This window comes from Myodes glareolus, chromosome 12 (genome assembly GCF_982192425.1).
Source record: "Myodes glareolus chromosome 12, mMyoGla1.1, whole genome shotgun sequence".
Taxonomy (NCBI): domain Eukaryota; kingdom Metazoa; phylum Chordata; class Mammalia; order Rodentia; family Cricetidae; genus Myodes; species Myodes glareolus.
Genome location: NC_142037.1, coordinates 2660684 through 2682975, shown reverse-complemented (window position 1 = coordinate 2682975; position 22292 = coordinate 2660684). Strand labels below are relative to the sequence as shown.

The 22292-nt window shown below is 52.4% G+C and overlaps 1 protein-coding gene and 1 long non-coding RNA gene across 12 annotated transcripts; one reads left to right on the top strand and one right to left on the bottom strand.

The window, feature by feature from the left end:
- The first annotated feature begins 2863 nt into the window (after positions 1-2863).
- Arhgef40 (Rho guanine nucleotide exchange factor 40) lies at positions 2864-21983 on the top strand. Of its 11 annotated transcripts, none has more exons than XM_085698411.2 (26): positions 2869-3091; positions 5390-5587; positions 6191-7400; positions 7520-7684; positions 8160-8280; positions 8802-8898; positions 9011-9091; positions 9216-9332; positions 11058-11171; positions 11251-11366; positions 11622-11748; positions 12595-12672; positions 13313-13435; positions 13510-13653; positions 14053-14663; positions 14764-14998; positions 15282-15368; positions 16780-16995; positions 17881-18051; positions 18787-18964; positions 20036-20140; positions 20336-20479; positions 20956-21086; positions 21244-21271; positions 21354-21398; positions 21514-21983. In XM_085698411.2, the coding sequence occupies exons 1-25, from the start codon at positions 3089-3091 to the stop codon at positions 21374-21376; spliced, it is 4623 nt and encodes a 1540-aa protein (XP_085554537.2). In that variant the 5' UTR covers positions 2869-3088; the 3' UTR covers positions 21377-21398; positions 21514-21983. The 11 variants fall into 11 exon arrangements, with proteins under 11 accessions (XP_085554543.2, XP_087768004.1, XP_085554546.2 ...); XM_087911880.1 differs by having other exon boundaries at positions 2870-3091; positions 11058-11159; XM_087911882.1 differs by lacking the exon at positions 2869-3091 and adding an exon at positions 5669-5735 and having other exon boundaries at positions 5450-5587.
- Positions 4594-8585, bottom strand: LOC125401377 (uncharacterized). Its single transcript, XR_007232333.3, has 4 exons — positions 8264-8585; positions 7640-7696; positions 5828-5887; positions 4594-4854 (listed from the first exon to the last, which is right to left on the bottom strand). It is a non-coding gene; the product is annotated as an uncharacterized LOC125401377 (long non-coding RNA).
- Positions 21984-22292: the final 309 nt, after the last annotated feature.

Below are 22292 nucleotides of genomic sequence, written 5' to 3'. Positions count from 1 at the left end.
TATGGGAACTAAATTCAGGCCCACTGCAAGAACAATGAAGGATCTTAACCAGTGAGCCATCACTCCGGACCCATGAGTTATAAGCTTTGAAAGAAATGTTTTGAATCAAGCAAAAACCAAAAGTAATGAAAAAATCACACCAAAACAGAACTGATATAATATATGACATTTGTATATTTATTTATTTATTTACTTTTATTTAATGTACACTGGTGTTTTGCCATGGGTGTTGGGTCTCCTAGAAATGGAATTACAGACAGTTGTGAGCAGCCATGTAGGTGCTGGAAATTGAACCCAGGCCCTCTGGAATGGCAGCAAGTGCTCTTAACTTCTGAGCCATCTCCCCAGCCCTAATATTTGTATATTCTTATCCTAAAAAAAAAAACTTAAGAGTTGGTACCCAGTTTTCTTGGAAGACACAGCAAACTAGAACATATTCTTTCATATTGGATCCTAAAATTCCCTTTTATGGTTCTTCAAATTCCTCTTGACCTGAGGTACAGAACTGTGAACCCGTACCACAGCGTCTCTCCAGGTGTCTAAACATTAGTGAGCACCAAACCCTCTGCGGCCCGGCTGTGCACTGCAGCGCATTAACTCGGCAATGAACATTGCAGACGCCGCTGTTCCTTCTGCCTTCTCCCACATTCGGGGAGCACACTGGGTGTAGCATTACTTTGTCATTAGAACCACACAGAAAACTTCTCAGGAATTAATTTCACTATTATTCTATACCAAGTCTGGCCCAGACACATTCCTCACTCAGCACTGACTGCTCCGTGTTTTTAATGGAGCGATAAGGTGGTAGAAAATGTGACAGAGTGGAGTTCTTTAATGTACTTTGACAGCTAAAGTTCTAGAACTTACTACTTGGTTAAGAATGAAAACCCTGAAGTCAGACAGCTGGGCTCAGGCCCTGGCTCATCCCCTTTACTGTACTGCATATAGAAAGTTACATAATTTCAACAAAATGAAACAGAAATTTGCTAAGTTCCAAAGAACACACTCTACATAAAGCATAGAGAAAGGGATCTCTAACACAGGAGAGGGCCAATCTGATATCTCCCCATCTCCTTTATCAAAGAGCACACACCTCACAGATTACATTGTACACACATGTAGGTAAGACATGCCTATGGACAAAGGGCTGTTAACCACTGTAAGCACACACACACACACACCTGCACCATGTTAAAATTCCTGAAAAGAAGGGGGTAACTTGCATCCCAGAGCCTCAATCCAAACTCCTTCGCCCCGCCAGTCCAAAACCTTCTTTTGGGTCGTTTTCCCATTGTGTGTGTCTATGTCTCAACACCTATGTAAGGAGCCTTGGATTCTACCAAATGATCTGGGTATGAGAAACGTTAAGTTCCAGTACGGGAAGGTTCAGTCTTTCCACATCAAGGACAGGTGAGCTAGATTTGAGGCTGCTATGAGCAAGGTTCATGAAACATCATCTAGAAAAGCTTCCCCAGAAGGCCTCCACAGACAACTTCAGGGCAGTATTGACTCGGCAGACACCAGGGGGTAGCAAAATCTCACTCTCTTGGCTCCTGGGCACTAATTATAAGGAAACTGGTGAGTCTAGCTTGACTGGAAGGTTAGAATGAGTTCCATCTACACGGGTCATAGCCTATGGTCACAGGATTCCCCTTCCCGAGGTTCTGTTTGAATCCTGTGAACCTGATGGCTCTTCCCTTAAGTTTCTTCCTTCCCCAGACCCAGGGGGAAAAAGGCAGTTTCTCCTGAAGGGAGAAGTGTCATTTGTTACCTAGGCCCTTCCCTCTCCTCGGAGCTGTTGCCCGGGTTCCGTCGTTGCAACCTCATCGGACTGTAACCACTGCTACACATCTTTTACACAAACTTCACCCTCAACCTGCAGCATAGTGCCTTCAGGCCCTCTCTGGGAACTGGGTAGCTTTCAGATCGCCTCGCAAATGTGCACCTTTTGGGCGAGTCCGCTGTGCCTCAGAGGCATGCAGGATGACCCTTGTTGTGCTGAGGTCGCCCGAACCCTTCTGGGAGAAACCACCCGTCCTTCATTTCCCACGAAGAAGCGATACTGTTTGTCGGTGGGACATAAGGGGTGAGCCTAGAACTTTTGAAAGGAATCTAGCTCCCTTTGTCTGCAGAGTAAGATAATAGTCACTGCCAGAACCCTAGCGGTGGCGGGCCACTATCGCCCTGCAACAAGCCAGATCTAGCATCAGTACCAAAGCGTGGGATCCAGGCCAGGAGCTGCTGCCTCCCCTCCTCCATCCTCATACAGGGGTATGAGGTTCAGAAAAAGGCAGAGAGGAGCAACTCCGAAAACGCCCCCCAGACCCTACAGAAGAATCCTGATCCAGGAGCACAACACCCACCCCCATGCCAAGCCTTTACTTCTCCATAATTTCCCCCCTCATCCCCCGCCCTCCCCAGGCGGCACACAGAAGCTCATTGTAGTTGTCTGGACTCTCGAGACCCAAGAAGGTGGAAGGAGAAAAAGGGCGGGCAAACGCCCAAGGCTTGGGGAGATCCCCTACTTTCTCTGCCCTCAGCTCTACCTACAGGGAACCGGAGCATGTGAGTGGATCTGGGCCCCAGGACCTCGCCAAGCCTGGCCACGGACCGGAGGGAGAAGCGTCATGAGTCTTAGAGATGGAAGAAGGCTTCTGGCCGCTCGACAACCTCGGTCCTAGACGAGAGACCTCTGCAGCGTCCAGAGCTAAGGCTGAACTGATCCCGCAGAGCGAGAAGACGCGGGAAACCCGGGGCGTCCTCGGCTGGGCGGTTCTCGGAGGGTGCGGGGCGGGGCGGGGCGGGCTGGCAGCGGACAGCGAGGCTAGAGACGGAGGGGGCGTCTCGGCTGGGGTCCCAGGCTGGGCGGGGCGGTGCAGGCGGCCGTCTCGGCCCTCCCTGGCGGGGCCCCGCGGCCTGGGCGCCCGAGCGAGCGAGCGAGCGAGCGAGCGGACGGACGGAGCCGCGGCCGCTGTGCGAGCTGTCCTGCAGCCAGACCCGGCGAGACCGAGCGCCGGCAGGGAGGCGGTGGCAGACGCGCCCCGCCGGCCCACCCGCCTGAGAATCGGACGCCTCCCGACGCCGAGCCATGGTGAGTCCCGCGTCGCATCCCCGTCTCCCCTCGGCCTTCGCGCAGCCCGCTCCGGGCCCCCAGCCCCGTGCCTCCTGTGCCCGCCTAGCGCTGTTGGGCGCCCCGAAGGCTCTCTACCCTCCCATCCCCCTTCTTTTCTTCTATCTGCCGGCCCACTGCCTGCCCCACCGAATATTGCCGTGACCCTTTCTTTCTTCTCTGCAGCCTCCCCATCTTTCCGTGATCTTTGCACACAGCCCACCCCCAGCCCGTCTTCTTCTCCCGGGATTTCTCTCCCCCTCCTTATCCAGTTTTTCACTCCTGGAGACCCTCTGCGAGTTGGTATGGCGGCAGCCCTGGAAAGGGCACTGCCTCGGGTCATGAGAACTGACCTGCCTGGAACCACCATTTTCCATCCCTGTCCCCAAGCCGGTGAGGTGGGCCCACCCATCCGGCCCTGAGGGACTAGTCACAGCTGTGGCTGGGCCAGGGCCAAAGGGCATGTCCAAAGGGAAATTCCCTCACAGAAAGTGGGCAGTTTAAGGGTGGGTAGGGGGTGTTCCGCAGTACCAGTGGGCGTGACGTTTCCAGTGCCAAAACCAGAGTTTTGGGACAAAGTTCCCCAAGGCTCACGCCGCTGCAGGGAACAGGAGCCAGCCTCAGAGCCCTCCCGCTGCAAGGAGGGAGCTAGATGAAATTCTGTGCACTAGGCAGAGGCTCCGAGGGCAGCAACTCAGGGTACCAGAAGCCCGTGTCAACGGGATCGAACGCTAAGCCTGGAACTTTCCGACCAGAAGTACTCTGAAGAACTACGGCAGGAGTGGGCTGTGCTTAGCGAGGGCGCCCACTGCCCAGACGGGTGCAGCCTACCGCGCTCACTGCAGAGTGGAGGAAGGGGAGAGGCCCTGCCCGGGGCAATGCCTACGGAGAAAGCCCGGGAGGCATCACCCTGCACAGGGGGTTGGAGCTAGACAGGAACTAGGCCAGTGAGAGCTGACTCAGTCTCGCTTGTCTTTCTGGTCCCCGCCGACCAGAGGCCTGGTGTCTTGGGCTCCTGCCCACCTCCGCCTGCTCCAGACCCCTCCTCCCCTCCTGCTGAGGCCGTTTCCTGTGGCTGCGACTCTTGTTCAGCCATGAGCTCACCGCCCCTAATGGGTTGCAGCTGCTTCGCTGCTCAAGCTGTAGCGCCCCGGATCCTAACTTCAGAGCCCAGGCCCACTCAGCCTCACCCCAACCCTTTTCCCCCACCCACGTACACAGTCCCGGCAACACTGAGGGTCTGTCTGCTCGCCCACACCTTGGGGCCGAGTCTGCGCGCTGATAACACAGAATGCTGGTCTCTGGGGTGACTGAATACCCTAATCTTCTCAAACAGCCAGGATTTAGGAGTAAAATAAGCAATTTTTTGTCTTGGAGCGAAACCAGAACTGTTTGCTATGGGTTGAGAGCTCGGTAAATATTGCAGAATGCCCCTTTCCTCGTTTACAACAAAGACGTTTGATAAAAGAAACTAAAAAGCCATCTTGAAAGATTTGCAACAGAGGGATTTTGTTTAGGGAATGAGCTGAAGAAAGTTACCCCAATGATTCACTTAGGGAAGTGGGTCAGAATGGGACATGGCTTAGTTTTTGAGACTAGATAAAATTTTTAGTCTTTGAGGTCCAGGTAAAATTCAACGTGATTGCACAGCATCAATATTCCTCCTCTCTTCTCCAAGAGTTCCGTTTGTCTCTATCTTCTTTCACATGGCCCCAGGCAGTTCATGACAGCCAATCCCACAGGCTCTGTGAATGGAAGTCAGGGATGCTTCAAAGACCTGAGATAGTCACTGTCTTCTTGTCTTGTCTCTTCCCATCTATCAGTCAGCCATGGTTTGTGGGTGGGCACACCTCCACTTATGATAAAGGTATCCGGATGGTGAGTTCTGGGGGGAATCTATTGGCTAGATGACTATGTAGAAGCCTCATACCCTTCCCCATCTACCAGAATTCTTGACCATCAACAAGGTCAAGTGGCCCGACCTGTGCAGGTGAATCCATGCAGTCACCCCAATATATAAGTACCTGGAACAATCCTGATCAGAGTCATTCATAACAAATTCTCCCTGCATCTCTAAAATCAAGGTCTTGGAGCTATAATGTGAAGCCAGGGTAAGCCTGTAGGTATTGACTATCATCCCCCATTCCTACCCTTTGGCTCATTCAGTCAGCATGTTCTGATTACCCGCTGTGCTCACATGATCTAGGACCAGCGAACTCCCCCAGAGCCATGCTAGTGTAAGCTCTAGTTATCTCTATAGCTTGGTCTTGTCTCTCCCAGGAGCCTGAGCCAGTAGAGGATTGTGTGCAAAGCACACTGGCTGCCTTGTACCCACCCTTTGAAGCCACAGCCCCGACCCTGTTGGGCCAAGTGTTCCAGGTGGTGGAGAGGACTTACCAGGAGGATGCGCTGAGGTACACGCTGGACTTCCTGGTACCTGCTAAACACCTGCTTGCCAAGGTCCAGCAGGAAGCCTGTGTGAGTGGCTGTTAACCCTTTTCTGCCAGGCTACTTTCCACCCACTTGGAGACACAGTCTTCCCAATCCTGTTCTCCACAGGAACCCTTAGGTCTCATTTGCTGACCTCCCACTGATTGTGACCACTCAAACACTAACACATATGCAGGTATATTTATTTTCCTTAACTATTGACTCTTAACAAACATCGACTTCTCCTGAAAAGACCCTGACTTTTTCAGAACAAGTTTCAAACATTACCTTGTGAATGTCTTAGGATACTCCCTCAGACTCAGACGTGACTCAGAAAAGTCTTCACTTCTGCAGACAGAAACACCAACAGTCTTTGATTCCTCCAAGACAGTGGCATCTGGTGACGCTGTACTGACTGGGTCCTTACCTTCCCACATACGCAGCTGGCTTTCTAGGAAAGCTTCCAAAGGATCAAGGACTTTGGTTCTTTCCTCTGCCACGTGGTCTCCTTTCCTATCCCCTGGGGGTTTTAACTCACCAGAAGTAAGGCCAGCCCTGCCTAGTGTAGACTTATCCTCACAATGCCCCTCCCCCTGCTTGCTGGTTTCTTCAGCAGAGGCCTTGAGTGCAGCCTCTCACTTCTCTTTCCAGGCCCAGTATAGTGGATTCCTCTTCTTCCACGAGGGCTGGCCACTCTGCTTGCATGAGCAGATAGTGGTACAGCTAGCAGCCCTTCCCTGGCAACTGCTGCGCCCTGGCGACTTCTACCTGCAGGTAGTGCCCTCAGCAGCCCAAGCTCCCCGTTTGGCACTGAAATGTCTGGCCCCAGGAGGTGGACGGGTGCAGGAGCTGCCAGTGCCCAATGAAGCCTGTGCCTACCTATTCACCCCCGAGTGGCTGCAAGGCATAAACAAGGACCGGCCAACGGGGCGCCTCAGCACGTGCCTCCTGTCTGCACCCTCTGGAATTCAGAGGCTGCCCTGGGCTGAGCTCATCTGCCCAAGATTTGTGCACAAAGAGGGCCTCATGGTCGGACATCAGCCAAGTACACTGACCGCGGAACTGCCCTCTGGACCTCCGGGGCTTCCTAGCTCTCCACTCCCTGAGGAGGTGCTGGGTACCCGGAGTCCCGGGGATGGACACAATGCTCCTGCAGAAGGTCCAGAGGGTGAATATGTAGAACTGTTGGAGGTAACATTGCCTCATATGAGGGGAAGCCCCGTAGATGCTGAGGCCTCAGGCCTCTCCAGGACTCGCACAGTGCCCACCCGTAAAAGTACTGGAGGGAAGGGCCGGCACCGCAGACACAGGGCATGGATGCACCAAAAAGGCCTAGGGTCTCGGGACCAGGATGGGACACGCCCACCTGGGGAGGGGAGCAGCACTGGGACCTCTTCTGACTCACCCCCAGGAGCTGAGGCAGACCCAGATGCAACAACCCTGGAGGCATCTGAGCCCCCAGCAGAGACTCTGGGGGAGGCCTCTGAATCCTGCCTCCTGGCAGGGGAGGCTGGGGGACCACCTGGTACCCCTCGAAAAACAGGCAAAGGAAACAGAAGAAAGAAGCGGGCTGCGGGCAGAGCTGCCATGAAAGGGGACAGTAACCCACTCAGCGCCAGGGACAAGGAAGAGACTAGGCAGCAGGAAACCCTTGCCGGCCTGGCCTCACCCAGTGAACAGGAACCTGCAGAATGCAGCCTGCTTAAGGAGAAAGAGGATTCTGGGAAGCCAGAGTCTGAACCAAAAGAGGAACTCAAGCCAGCAGATAGAAAAGAGCCTGCACCCCCAGAAGACGGCGGGCCTCCAGAAGAGGGGGTCAGAGAGAGTGAACAAGAGGAGCTGATTCCGGTGTGTACAGCAGGTGAGATGGCAGGCCCAGAGGCAAGGGCCAGGGCAAGCTGGGCCTCGGGAAGGGGACTGGAGAAGAAGCTGTGGTTTGGCTGGGAACAGAATAGAGTAACTCTGCCTCTATCTGCACAGGATCCACAGGTCCAGGGTTCATCCTAGCTGACCCTCCAAAACAGCCTCTGGAGACTTTGCAGGATGTAAAGGACAGCACCCCAGAAGAAGCACCCCCAGCTCCCGTCTTGGGTGACCCACCTGTAGCTTGGGACTTGATGGCATCTGGATTCTTTGTTCTGACTGGTCAGTGGGCATCTGTGAATAAAAGGAAAGGGGCTGGGGAGATGGCTCAGCTGATAAAGGGCCCGCTTTGCAAGCCGGAGGGCTGAGTTCAGATCCCCAGCATCCACAGGAGAGCTGGGCATAGCACTGATCTGTAACCCAGCACTAGAAGAAAGAAAAGGGAAGTGGATTTCTGGTGTTCGTTGGCCAGGCAGTCTAGCTGAACCAGAGATAATCCAGGTTCAGTGAGAGACCCTGTCTTTAAAAAAAAAAAAAAAAAAAAAAAAAAAATTGAGGTGGAAAATGATCGCCAAAGAGCCTACATTGACCCCTGGCCTCCACACACATGTGCACGTGTATGCACACACAAACAAGGACATGTCAAGCACACACACAGGGAGGGTATGAAGGGGCTTACATGGGAAGAAGGAAAGGTGGTGGGGAGGTAGTCAAAGATTGCTCCAGCCAGGATAGCCTGGCCGTTTTCTGTCTTCAGGAGGGGTCGATCAGACTGGGAGAGCTTTGCTGACGATCACGCCTCCATGCCTGCCTGAGGAGCCCTCACCGTCCCAAGAGATATTGAGCAATGCCCTTTGTTACCTGCACTCGCTGCTGAGGTACTTGTCGCGGCCAGCTTCAGCACCCTGAGTGTTCGTGCAGTGGGGGAAACTGCTTTCTTTCTCAAGGCACTGCCTGCGACTTCAGTCCTCGGGTTTCCAAGCCGTCAACACTGCTGGCTCTATCAGCCTCTGCAATAGAGCCCAGATTATCAGTGCGCAGACTCATTCAGACAGCAGATACTTTGTGACACTGAGTACCTCAGATAAATGCTAAGGTCTTGGATGTATCCATCGTAGCACATCGAGTTCTAGTCCTTCAACCTTGTAGCCATGTCAGTGTAGGCTCGTGATTGTTAGGTTGCCTGCTGGGCACATGTCCCAGACCTCGGCCGTTTGCTCATTGCTTCCCAAATATAGTAGCACTAACTTTCTGAAGGCTGTTAGCACCAAGCCAGATGACCTGCGCTTTCTTCTGTTCTCTGTTTGCTGTCTCCTTAGCGTGTGCACGTGTGTGTGTGCGCCACACACACACACACACACACACACACGTACGTCTTTGGCTCTCCTTGCCCCCACAGGCCTGATCTCCAGTTATTGGGGCTAACCACCCTACTTGACCTCCGCAAAGCACCCCCACTGCCTCCAGCACTTATTCCTGCCTTGAGTCAGCTTCAGGTAATCAACAACCTAAGACAGGCATGTCTCAACGTCCTCGCTTTTGTCTGGTGGCAGCCATGCCAGGCCATCCAACTGTCCAAAGCTTAGGTCTATTCTTCTTTGCACTTAGGACTCAGGCAACCCTCCGCTCATTCAGCGGCTGGTGATTCTCATTCATGACGACCCTCCTCCTGAACTCTGTGAATTTCAGGTAGGTTCTCACCCACTAGTCCCCTGTCAGTGAGGGAAAGGGGAGGGAAAGCTCACTGATCTCTAGGATTGGTCTGAATCCCAAGGGGCCTGTGCAAAACCCTCCTGCTTTCCTGTGTCTACAGGGAGCTGAGTCATTGTCAGAAAAGGACCTGAAAAGAGTGGCCAAGCCAGAGGAGCTCCCATGGGACTTAGGAGGTCACATGGACCTCTCCCCCAACCACTGGGTAGAGATACATCAGGTAAATGCCCTTAGCACCTAAAAATCTGGGAACTGGAAATGTAGCAGAAGGCAAAAGACAGGCATAACCATGGGGCTGGGAGAGATGCAGTTCCGTTCAGTTCAGAAAATAGTTCCGACTCCTGAATCTTGATCAGATGCTGTTGGCCACTGTGAAGATGGGAAGGATTCACTAAATTCCTTTTTGATTTTTTATCTTACGTGTATGAATATTTTGCCTGCATATATGTATGTACTTCACATACATATATTTTCAGGTACACATGTGCCTGGTGCCCAGAAAGCCAGAAGAGGGCATCTGGTCCCCTGGAACTGGAGTTACAGAAGCTTGTGAGCCACCCTGCGGCCCTGTGTACTGAATACCAGTTCTCTGCAAGAGCAACAAGTGCTTTCAACCTGTGAACTGTCTTTCCAGTTACCACCCACATTTGTAATATTCTTTCAATTTTGTAAGATTGGTTTCATTTTTAAGCATGTACACATATCTCTGTGTATATGTGAGTAAATGTGGGTGTCCCTAGAGGCTGGAGCCATCAGAACCACATATGAGTGCTGGGAATCAAACCTGGGTCTTCTGGAAGAAAAATACTTGCTCTTCACCACTGAGCAATCTTTTCCAGCTCCCTGCCCCCCAAGTTTGTCAGATTATTAACATGACACTAAGTAAGGGATACTTTCTAGTAGGGGCTTTTAAGATATCATAAAACACGTAGGAAAGTATTTGTGATAGCTTTGTTGGTGTCTAGAAAATGCTGGGAGTTGGGAAGTTGGTTCCGTGGTACTTTACGTAACTTCTGGATATGATGCCTTTCCGTACCTTCTCTCTACACCAGTACCCACAAGGTGCAGGATCTTCACCCTTGGCGTGGTCTCTAGAGAGCCTCTGTTGCTTACCTTCACGCTTCTATGATCCTAAGTGTAGTAAGTGCTTAAGAATAGAGGAATCAGCTTGATCACAGATGACTACAAACAGCAGTTCTTAGTGACAGCAGTTAGGGAGAGCTGGAGGCAGGGCTTGGCAGAGTGAAGACCGAGGCAGGATGGCAAAGGAAACTCACATACCAAGCTGTCCTGTGTGTTGTGACCATGCCAGTGCCAGGCTGATACCACTTCCTTAGATTTTACAAAATCTATATTTATTCTGACTTTACTATTGAATAAAATAAATTTTAGGAATTGTGGACTTGCCCAGTATTGTATAACTTGGAAGCAACAAAGTCAGAAAGTAAACCTAGCATTATTTCCACAAAGGTCACCAGGGCTCCATCTCCATCTTGTGGGCTTTTATTTTATTTATTTGTTTGTTTGTGTCTACCTTTATTTATTTTCCTTTCTTTGTTTTTAAGACGGAGTCTCTCTTTATAACCCTGGCTGTCCTGGGACTAACTATGCAGGCCAGGCTGGTCTCAGACTCAGAGATTCTCCCACCTCTGCATCTGGAGTGCTGGGATTAAGAAAGGCCTACCAGAGCTGGAAAGATGGCTTGGTGGTTAAGAGCTTTGCTTGATCTTCCAAAGGTCCTGAGTTCAAGTCCCAGCAACCACATGGTGGCTCACAACCATCTGTAATGAGATTTGGTGCCCTCTTCTGGCCTTCAGGGATACATGCAGGCAGAACACTGAATATATAATAAATTAAATTAAAAAAAAAAAAAAGACCCACCATGCCCGGCATATTTCTTATCCTGAACCCGGCCCTTATCTCCATCTCTGTATGTGGATTGCAGGAGGTGGCGAGGCTGTGCAGCTTGTGCCAGGGCGTGTTGGCCTCTGTGCGGCAGGCCATCGAGGAGCTAGAGGGAGCAGCAGAAGCAAAGGAAGAGGAAGAGGTGTGGACCGAGGTGAAATAATGGCGGGTGTGGAAGGGGTGGGACTGGGGTGGGCACGTTAGTGGAACTCCAGGTATCTCCTTGTCCCAAGGAGGCGGTGGGAACGCCTGAGCCGCTGCGAAAGGTGCTGGCAGATCCTCGGCTGGCGGCACTACAGCGGACTGGAGGAGCCGTCCTGATGCGACTACGCTCCACTCACAGCAGCAAGTATGAGAGACGGGTGTGCCGAGGCAAATGGGGGGAGGCAGGTCGCAGAGAGGTGACCTAACCTTTAAGTGACAGATAATTCTTAGTCTGCAGTTACCTGCCTTTACAGTAAGATATTGTGTCTTTACACTTATAACCTTCACAGACTGATTACCGCTGTCATGACACCTGTGATGTTTGCATCCCTGCAGATACAAAGACAGAACTGGCGAGCTTGACAAGGGCAGAGACTCAGTGTTGCCTCTCTTTCCCCAGGCTAGAGGGTCCAGGCCCAGCTGTGTTATACCAGGAGGTAGATGAGGCCATCCACCAACTTGTGCGTCTCTCCAACCTACGTGTGCAGAAGCAGGAACAACGCCAACGCTTGCGCCAGCTCCATCAGGTGAGGAGATTCCCCACACCCTTAGCCTGGGAGCCTGCCCCTGCCTAACTGCATCTCTGCTGATACTAAGCATGGGGGACATCCTTCCAGCTTCCCTCCTCCCTCCCCTAGAGGTCAGTCATGGAAGTGTGAGACTCAGCATGAGGGCAGGAGCATCTCTGCACCAGTAGAAAGAAGCCAGAAGGTCAACCCCTGTCTGTCTTTGGTCAGGATCGTTGATATAGTGGGAAGTGTTCACCGCCCAAAGGGAACCCTGGAATCAGCTGGTTGACTCGGTGCAACCTCCTTAGTGTAAAGATAATAAATGTTTTGTTTTGTTTGGGGTTTTCTGAGACGAGATCTGATGTAGCCCAGGTTGGCCTGGAAGTCACTGTGTACCTGGTGCTCCTCACTCCTGCCTTCATCATCTTGCTGGGATGCCAGCCTAACCAAGCCTGGTAGTAAACAGCTGAGCTCTTTGGCTCCACATTTTCCTTGACTCCTTATGCATTACCATCCTCCAAAATGGAGGCAAAAAGACCCTGTCTCCTACATTGTCAGCTTCTAAGAGGAACCACAGGCCTCTTAAGATTCAAGAATAAGACTGGCTTCGCTGAACCTTGGTCCTTCTCTTCTGGACTTAAACTCTGTGGGAATTTGCTGTCTGTGTGCTGTGAAGGGAAGGGGGACTTAAAATCTGGTGGTTTTCCTTAACTACTGCACTGTGAATATATACCCCATGGATCTGTGTGTAGGTATAGAAGGGGCATCTCAAAGTCTGTGCTAAAGGGGAGCCAGGGTTTTTGTGTTCTAGGGCTGCCTGCTGGCTGCGGTTGTTCCATCCAGGGTTATCTCCTATTGTTAAAGTGCTTAGCTTTGAGACCGAGCTCTGCAAGGTATAGATGTTGCTGCCGAGTTGCCCCTTCCTGTGCAGACAGCGCACAGGTAGGTAGGACGGGGCGTGAAGTCAGCAGAGAACTCCAAAAGTGGCTCTCGCTGGCACTGACTTTTAGGAACATTCTGAGACTTCGTATTTTCCAGCTGCTCCACCCTAGCTTCCAGGCTTTCTTCGGAGGAAAAAACTAGTCAAGCATTTCAGAAAGAGTAGGAGATTCCCTACAATAGGAAAGTTGAACTGGATACACACACACACATAGACGCGCACACACATGCACACACATACTCGTGCACACACATACACACACCCACGTGCGCGTGCACATACACGTATCTCCTGGGCCGTCCTTCAGGCTTGCTGCCTAGGTTCCTGCTCACCACACATTAGCTGTGGAATTCCTCTTGGCCCTGTTATCCAAGTAACTTTCATTCCTCCTTTCTTTGGTGCATGCCCATCTTATCTGTTTCCTCATCCTGGCCTTGCCCTGGCACAATAACCCAGGTCTCCTCACAGCTCTGTTCATATAGCACTTTACCAAAGAAGGCAGAGTCAGCTTCTCATTTAATCCTGTGGGAACTGTTGTCATTCACCGTGTGAGTCTCACAGCACCAGAGAGACAAAACGGGATGAGATGGCAGCCGAGTGGGTCTTAGCCTGGCCCGTTCACCACCTCCCCTTCCCTCTCAGGTGTTGCAGTGGATTTCCGGCCCAGGAGAAGAGCAGCTGGCCAGCTTTGCCATGCCAGGAAACTCACTCTCGGTCTTGCAAGAGACAGAACTGCGGTTCCGGACTTTCAGCACTGAGGTGCAGGTAAGGACAGAGAGGAGATGGGGGTGAGGGTCACCGGGAGAGGACCAGATCTGAGCACAGATCCCTCTCTCCAGGAGCGCCTCGCCCAGGCCCGGGAAGCTTTGGCTCTGGAGGAAGACATCGCCTCCCAGAAAGTTCTGGATGTCTTCGAACAACGGCTGGAGCAGGTTGAGAGTAGCCTCCATCGGGCGCTACGGCTGCAGCGCTTCTTCCAACAGGTGGGTGCGGAGCGCCCTCCTGAGCCGATTTTCTCTCTTCAGCCTGGAGAAGTTGGTCAGGCAGCGACTAAGAGTGGTACCTTAGAAGCCCATCTCCTTGGCTCTGGCTTTTAGCTTGCCCAGGCTGAATGACCCGAGGTAGGTCCTTTGAAGACATTTGCACATCTGCTGTGAAAGTTAGGTGAGGCACTGTGTGAAAGCCATTAGTACAAGCCTGACTCTGTGCTGTGTGTGTAAGTACTAGCTCCTCTGTGTCCGCACCATCTCCATAGGTTATGCTGCGATGCTGGGCAGAGGGAGGGCAGGCCCAAAGGGAGCCATTGGCAGTGGGATACGTGTTTGGAAGTGGCGTGTGTCCTCACCTTTTTCCTCCACCTCCAACCTGTTTGGCTTTTGTAGGCACATGAATGGGTAGATGAGGGTTCTGCTCGGCTGGCGGGAGCTGGACCTGGGCGTGACGCTGTGCTGGCAGCCCTAGCCCTGCGGCGGGCCCCGGAGCCCAGTGCGGGCACCTTCCAGGAGATGCGAGCCCTGGCTCTGGACCTGGGCAGCCCAGCAGTCCTTCGAGAATGGGGCCGATGCCGGGCACGCTGCCAAGAGCTGGAAAGAAGGATTCAGCAGCAGCTGGGAGAAGAGGCCAGTCCTCGAGGCCACAGACGACGACGGGCAGACAGCGCCAGCAGCACAGGGGCCCAGCATGGAGCCCACAGCCCTTCACCCAGCCTCAGCTCCCTGCTTCTTCCCAGCAGCCCAGGACCACGGGCAGCCCCATCACATTGCTCTCTGACCCCGTGTGGGGAGGACCATGAGGAGGAAGGCCTTGAGCTAGCTCCAGAAGTAGACGGAAGACCCCCGAGGGCTGTGCTGATCCGAGGCCTGGAAGTTACTAGTACTGAAGTGGTGGACAGGACGTGTTCACCCCGAGAACACGTGCTGTTGGGTCGGACTGGAGGACCAGATGGGCCCTGGGGAGTAGGCACCCCTCGAATGGAGCGCAAACGCAGCATCAGGTGAGAGTTCAGACCAGGAGAGAACTGCTGGGGACAGTGACTCTTCCCCATGCCAGAGTGACACCCAGTGACGCCTCCGCTACTCTGGTTGTGCCTACAGCGCCCAGCAGCGTCTAGTGTCGGAAATGATTGCCTGTGAGCAAGAGTACATCACCGCTCTGAATGAGCCGGTGCCACCGCCTGGGCCCGAGCTGACTCCCGAGCTTCGCTGCACCTGGGCCGCAGCCCTGAGTGCCCGAGAGAGACTTCGCAGCTTCCACGGGTCGCACTTCCTACAGGAGCTTCAGGGCTGCAGCTCCCATCCCCTGCGCATTGGGGCCTGCTTCCTTCGCCACGTGAGCAACCCACTAAACTCCCAAATCTTCTCCCTTCCTGCGTTCTGCCCTATCTACGGTCCCCCTCACTTCTCCGCCCCCCCCCCCGTCCCTCTCCCTCTTGTGTGGTCCCCCAACTTGGCCCCTTGTTACTTGTCTTCGGGTGTTGTATGAACTTCACTGTCGATTCCTGGCAAGCAGAGTGCTGTCTGCTTATTCCTCCTCGGGCAGTGGGGATGGGAGAAGAAAAGCATCCACAGGTCCCTCATCAGGGACACTTACTACCTCTTCCTTACTGGTACAGGGGGACCAGTTCAACCTCTATGCACAGTTCGTGAAGCACAGACATAAACTGGAGAGTGGTCTGGCTGCACTCACCCCCTCGGCCAAGGTAAACCTTTCTAAGAGAAGTGGGTCGATGAGATGGCAGGAAGGCATGCTTCCCTCCAAGACCAACAACCGAGTTCCAGCCCAGAAACAACATGGTACAATGAGAGAAGTGGTTCCTGAAAATGAGTTGTGTTCTCACTGATTCCACACGTTTGTGCACACACAAACACACACACACACACACACACACAAAGTAGAATGAGAAAATTTTGTAAGAGAAGGAATCAGGAAGACCTAAAAACTCACCCCACCTTGAACTCTCAGAGAACACAACCCTTCTTAAACTCTTTTAGTCGTCCAGGTTGGTCTTGAATTTACTGAGATCCTCCTGCCTCTGCCTCCCAAGTGCTGGGATTAAGGGCATGTGCCAACACAACACAGGCGTGTGCCTGGCAGATTTATTTGTTTTTATTGTATGCGTGTGGCTGTTTGCCTGCAGGTGTACATGTGGTGCGTATGTGTATTGCACTGTGTCCAGTACACAAGGAGGCCAGAAGAGAATATCAGATCACCTTAAACTGCAATTAAAGACACCTAGGAGACACTATGTGGGTGCCGGGAACTGAGCTCAGGTCCTCTGCAGGAGCAGGAAGTGCTCCTGGCTGCTGAGCCGTCTCTTTGGCCCCAAGCCTGTTTCTGCGTGTGATTACCAAGGACAGTATGCACTTTGTCCGGCTCACCGGCGCTTGAGGGTCAAAGGAGTTCGTGTGAAAGGTGTGAACATAAGTAGCTAAGAGCTGGGCTCCCCTTCATCACAGGACAGCTCCATCTCCTGAGGCCCTGCCTGCTTCCTTTCCTTTTTAAAATTACATTGTGTATGTGTGTGGGGGGAGGGTACGTGCACGTGTGCGCCAAGCATGTGTGAGGAAGTCAGTGGGTGTGGGGGGGGTGCGTGCACGTGTGTGCCAAGCATGTGTGAGGAAGTCATAGGACAGTTCACAGGAGCTAGTTCTCTCCTTTTACCACCGGGTCCCAGGGATGGAACTTGATTCCCAGGCTTAGTGACAAGTTCCTTTAGCTTCTGGGCCAACTCTTTGACATCTGTATTTTTTTCTCTTTACTTTGAAAAAAAATATTTTTACATTTGTATTGAATGGTGTGTGTGTGTGTACATGTCCGTGTGTGTGTGTGTGTGTGTGTGTGTGTGTGTGTGTGTAGTCAGAGGAGAAACTCCATGAGTCAATCTCTCTTTCTGCCATGTGGGTCCCAGGGATGAAACTCGGGTTGTCAGACTTGGTGGAAAGCACCTTACCCACAGAGCCGTCTTGAAGACCCCTTGCTCTGCCTTAAGAGTATATCCCCAGGTCTTCCCCAAAGCCTATACCCAGCCTACCACATTTCTGTCCTCAGATTTGGGCCCCTAGCAGCCCCGGCCCTGGGTCTTCTCATCCCTGGCTGTGGTTCTATCCTAGGGTTCTATAGAGAGCAGCCCTTGCTTGCCCCGGGCCCTGCAGCAGCCTCTGGAGCAGCTGGCTCGGTACGGACAGCTCCTGGAGGAGCTCCTTAGGGAAGCTGGGCCTGAGCTAAGCTCCGAGCGCCAGGCCCTCAGGACTGCTGTACAGTTGCTCCAGGAACAAGAGGCCCGAGGCAGAGATCTGCTTGCCGTGGAAGCTGTGCGGGGCTGTGAGGTAAGGTCCTGTCCTCTGCTGACTCTTGTTCAAACTGTAACTCTGGGGCCTTAGAAACAGTGTAGTCAGCCAGACGGTGGTGCACACCTTTAATCCCAGCAGCTGGGAGGCAGAGGCAGGCGGATCTCTGTGAGTTAGAGGCCAGCCTGGTCTACAAGAGCGAGTTCTAGGTTAGGCTCCAAAGCTACAGAGAAACCCTGTTTCTCTGGAAACAGTGTAGGCTGTGACCATAAAGCAGACCCGAAGTCTGAGGGCCCCAGGCTGTCTGTCCTTCATTGCCTCAGTTATGTCCAACACCCTCTGTTCTACATCAGCCTTGTGCTTGTCCATTCTTTCCTGGTTCTTCTTGCCTGTCTGCTTCTACGTGTCTAGACTACTGTCTCTTCCTCAACCTGATCTCTTTCCCACACTGATTCCAGATCAGGCTAGAACTGTACTCCCTCTAGATCAGTGGTTCTCAACTTTGGGTTATGACCCTTTCAATGGGGGCTGCCTAAGACCAAGGGAAAACACAGGTATTTACATTACAGTTCATAAAAGTAGCAAAATTATAGCCTATAAAGTAGCAACGAAAATAATTTTATGGTTGGGGTCACCACCTTATGAGGAACTGCATTCAAGTATCTCGGCACTAGGAAGGTTGAGAACCACTGGTCAAGATAAACGTACCCACATTCTTTGCTGGCTCTCTTTCTGCATCTCCAGTACGCAAAGACTTTACCATGGCAGGCTGGGCACCGGCTCGGAAGAATGACAGCTGCTAGGCATTGTGCATGAGAAGCAGTCGATGGGATTAGGCTGAAGCCCTCCTGACTTCCTGATCCTGCCAACAGCCAGGACTCCTCACACAGGCCCCTAACCAGCTTTGCCTTTTCCTTTCTCCAGCTAGATCTGAAGGAACAGGGGCAGCTCCTGCATCGGGACCCATTCACTGTCTTCTGTGGCCGGAAAAAGTGCCTCCGCCACGTCTTTCTCTTCGAGGACCTGCTCTTGTTCAGCAAGTTCAAGGGCTCTGAGGGGGGACCTGAGACCTTCACTTACAAGCAGGCGTTCAAGGTACACGGCATGGAGTAGTCATGGTCTTCGTAAGAATGCAGGATATTCTGGAAGTTTAACGTCAAACAAGTTCAGAATCTCCATCACCTAAAATGGGTTTTGGTCTCTAATTAGTCATCAATTTTAGGGTGTCAGAAGATTTACTGAGGCATTTCAAGACAGAATGGAAAAAAATCTTCCGAATGAGAACGCATATGCCTGTTGGGCGGTGGTGGCGCAGGCCTTTAATCCCAGCACTCAGGAGGCAGAGACAGGCGGATCTCTGAGTTCCAGGACAGCCAGGGCTACACAAAGAAACCCTGTCTAGAAAAACAAAACAAAACAAAAAAATCACACGTGTCTTTTGAGTTAAAGGTGGTACCTGGTATGAGAAGAGAAAGGACACAGACACCCCTTAACTTCACTGAAGTAGATAGAACTCGAGACAGGCCTTGCTTTGGGCTATAACCAGTTGTAAGCATCCATAGCAGCCCACAGTTCTGGACCAGGTGGAATAATACTAACGGTTTCCAAACTGCCCTGCGTTAGCTCTTCAAAGGTAGGGCAGAGGCAAAGGTCTGTGTTTGGAATAGCACACATATGGGGTATATCCTTACCAAAGGGGCTTCTTGTCTCCGTGAGCCCCCTTTTCCTTCTGTCAACCAGGGCTGCTCTGCAGACTGTAGAGCGCTTGGTAGCTGCTTGCCGATGTGCTGCCACCTAACGGGGACCCTGTCTCTCCTGCCCCCCCCCCAGACGGCTGACATGGGGCTGACGGAGAACATCGGGGAGAGTGGGCTCTGTTTTGAGCTGTGGTTCCGGCGACGACGCACACGAGAAGCATACACTTTGCAGGCTGCCTCTCCAGAGACCAAACTCAAGTGGACAAGTTCTATTGCCCAGCTGCTGTGGAGACAGGCAGCCCACAACAAGGGTAATGGGCAGACTGTAATGGGCTCCATGAGGAGGTGGAGAGTGTGGAGATGACAGGAAGGAAGCCTTCAGAGACAGCTCAAGGTCTGGTTCGAGAGCTATGCCCGAGACAGAATTATCCGTAAGAAAAGAGAAAGCTAGGAATTTCGAGGAAAAGAGCAAATGTCTCCACAAGAGGTGCAGAACTGCTTACTGGACCGGGCTTAGGAAGACTGGTGCCACTTGTTGACCCAGACAACAGCTTTCCTTTGTCGTTGGTTGGTACTGGGCTTTGATTTGCGTTTTGTTGTGATTTTCTGAGTCATTCTATCAGTCTGAAAAAGACAAAGTGCTTTCTTCAGCTCAGCGTGATGGGAGGGTCAAGTAGGTGATACGTATAGAAGCACTTGACAAATCACACAGATGCGCAAAAGCATGAGTTTTGCTCTTAATGTCCACGATAAAGGGCAGCTGAGTGTTCCATGAAAAGTCACTGCACAGGAAGATGGGCTCACTGGATAAGGCAAAAGTGCTTGCCATGCAAGTGTGAAGACCCTAGTTCAAATCCCCAGAACCCACACAAAAGCCAGCAGTACTGCAAATGTAGTAACAGGGACATCTGTAATCTCATTGCTGCTACAGAGCACATGGGAGACTTTCCTCCAGAAGCATGCCAGACAGCCATCGTGGCATATGCACACCAAAACCAATCAAGAGGTCAGCCATAAACACAGTGAAGATCAACTGACACCCAGCGTGTCCTCTGTCCTCCAAATGTTTATGCCTCATCCACACCCAGATGTGCAAATGCACACACATCACACACACACACACACACACACACACACACACACACACAGTGGTTAGGAGGCCAAATGGACAGGATGAACTATATAGCAAAGAACAGATGCATGTCTGAAGAGGCCACAGATCACCCTTACAGTCTAAGCCGTGATGGTCAAGGAAGGGGGGATACCTTCCATTCTTGAATGATATTCTTCCATTCAAGAAGAATGGTTGAGTGTCAGCAGCAGTGTGCTAACCCTGAGGCGGGGGCCGAGAAAAGGTTGCAAACCGGGCCTCTGTTCCCTAGAGCTCCGAGTGCAGCAGATGGTTTCCATGGGCATTGGGAATAAGCCTTTCCTGGACATTAAGGCCCTCGGAGAACGGACACTGAGTGCCCTGCTCACTGGAAGAGGTGAGGTCCAGGGTGCAGGGGGCAGGGGTGTGCTCCCAGTCAGGCCTTGACTAATGATATAAAAGCAAAGGGGAGATGTTAGGAAGGATCCTGAGTCCTGAGTGGGCAACTCTTCCCAAAATGTGGGACTCCTCCAGGAGCCAGGAGGACTTTTCCACACCAGCACCCCACCACCCCACTCCCCACTCTCTGCAGCCGCCCGCACCCGGGCCTCCGTAGCGGTATCATCCTTTGAGCATGCTGGCCCGTCCCTTCCCGGCCTCTCACCGGGAGCCTGCTCCCTGCCTGCCCGCGTCGAGGAGGAGGCCTGGGATCTGGACGTCAAGCAGATTTCCCTGGGTGAGGCACCTCTCAAGGGGTGGCCCCCAACCGCTGGGTCATGGTGATGTTCAGGCTGCCTATTGCTAAGCAATTCCTTTTTCTAGCCAAGTAGCCCAGTTGCCATGACAACTACATACAGCTTCCCGTTGCTAAAAGAGCCTTCCATCTGGTTGCTAGGGAGATGCTTACAGCAGCCTTTTGCTAAGAAGCACTTCTTCTGTACCTTTCTCTCTAGCTCTCCTTGAGTTTCTATGGAAACTGCCTCAGCTTCCTGTTGTACCCTCCCGGTTCACCACGGCAATTCTTAGTTTCCTGTCGCTTCTTCCCTGGTTGCTCTAATGATGCTGCTGACAGTTTCCTGCCTCTTGGTAGGGGGGTTCTCTTGCAAGTGGATTGCTATGGTGACTCGCAGCTCCCTGTTGCCTGAGGAGCTTGGTTGTTTAAGGTAACCTGGAAGGGTTTTATGCCTGCTCTTACCCTAGCTTCCCCTCCAGCCTCAGAAACACTTGACTCTTCTGGAGATGGGTCCCCAGGACCAAGAACCGGCCCCAACCTGCAGCCTCCGCACCCTGGGAGCAGCACTCCCTCTCTGGCCAGTGGAGGGATCTTAGGGCTCTCCCGGCAGGTAAGTTCCTGCAGTAAGGCTGGGAGCAGGTGCTCTCTTTCTGGGTAGGCTTTTCTGACCATCCGACATTGAGGAGTAGAGGAACTAGATATTGCTCCTCTCGGCTGATGCCACAGATTGGGTTTATTACCCAGCCTGCCTTTCTCCTCTCCCCTAGGCCTGGCTGAGAAGCATCAAGGTCAGAGGTAAAAAAAAAGCCTTAAGAAGCAGGGAGAGACATACGCAATAGAGAAATGTCTAAACCCAGTGCCATTTCTCTGTTCTCAGAGTCATTCGCGAGCCCTGAGTGACCCCACCACGCCTCTGTGAGCGGTAAGTCAGCCACCCTTCTCCCACATCCAGCGTGCCTTCTTTCCTGGCCTCCGGTGCACGGGAGTCAGCTTCATGCCTCTCCCAACCCATCTCCCTCTTCTCTCCTGGCTTCCAGAGAAGATCCTGAACTTGGCTGCACCCCTTGTCAGCACATTTTAGGCTGGGATGCCAATGGGACAAAATGGAGAACTCATTTCCCTCCCTCTGCTTCCTGGACAGAGATGGGGGCAAGGACCAGAGCTTTCCCTGTTGCTGCTCTCTCTCTAGCCCTCCCCTGCTTGGAGCCAGAGTGGCCCTGTTTGCTTGCTTTCTGCCCCCCCACCCCCCGGGGGCAGGGAAACATCGATCTCGCACTTTCCCCACCCGTGCTAGGCACACCGCAGGACAGGCTCTGCTGACAGCCCACCTCTCTTCCCATCCCTGACTCTCCCAGGAGATTCATCTCTGCCAGGTCGAATGGAACCCCATTCTGGGGTATTGTGGGAAGTGTTATAAGCCATTGAAGGAGATGGGGTGGGCACTGCAGACTTTATATATGTAATTACTGTTATTATACTATTGATATATTAAATGTATTTGCTCTCACTGTGCCTCCCAAGGGCCAGAGCAGGCCTCTGGATTACGGTGTTTTAACTAACTCGAGTTCTTCCCTATGAAGCTCCAACTAAGGATTCAGAAAATAAGACCAAGGCCATAAAGTAGCTGTTCTGCCCTTTACTGGCCCAAAACTGATAGTGTGGGAGTGTGGGAGGACTTGCCTCCCCCTCAGAGGTGCTAAGAAAGTCAGTGAGCTCTCTGAAGTCCCTCCTCCACTCTGCACCTACTTCTTGAGGCTGAGATGATCAGATGGGTCCAGTAATTATCTAGTGATGTCCTCAAGCTACGGTGCAAGAG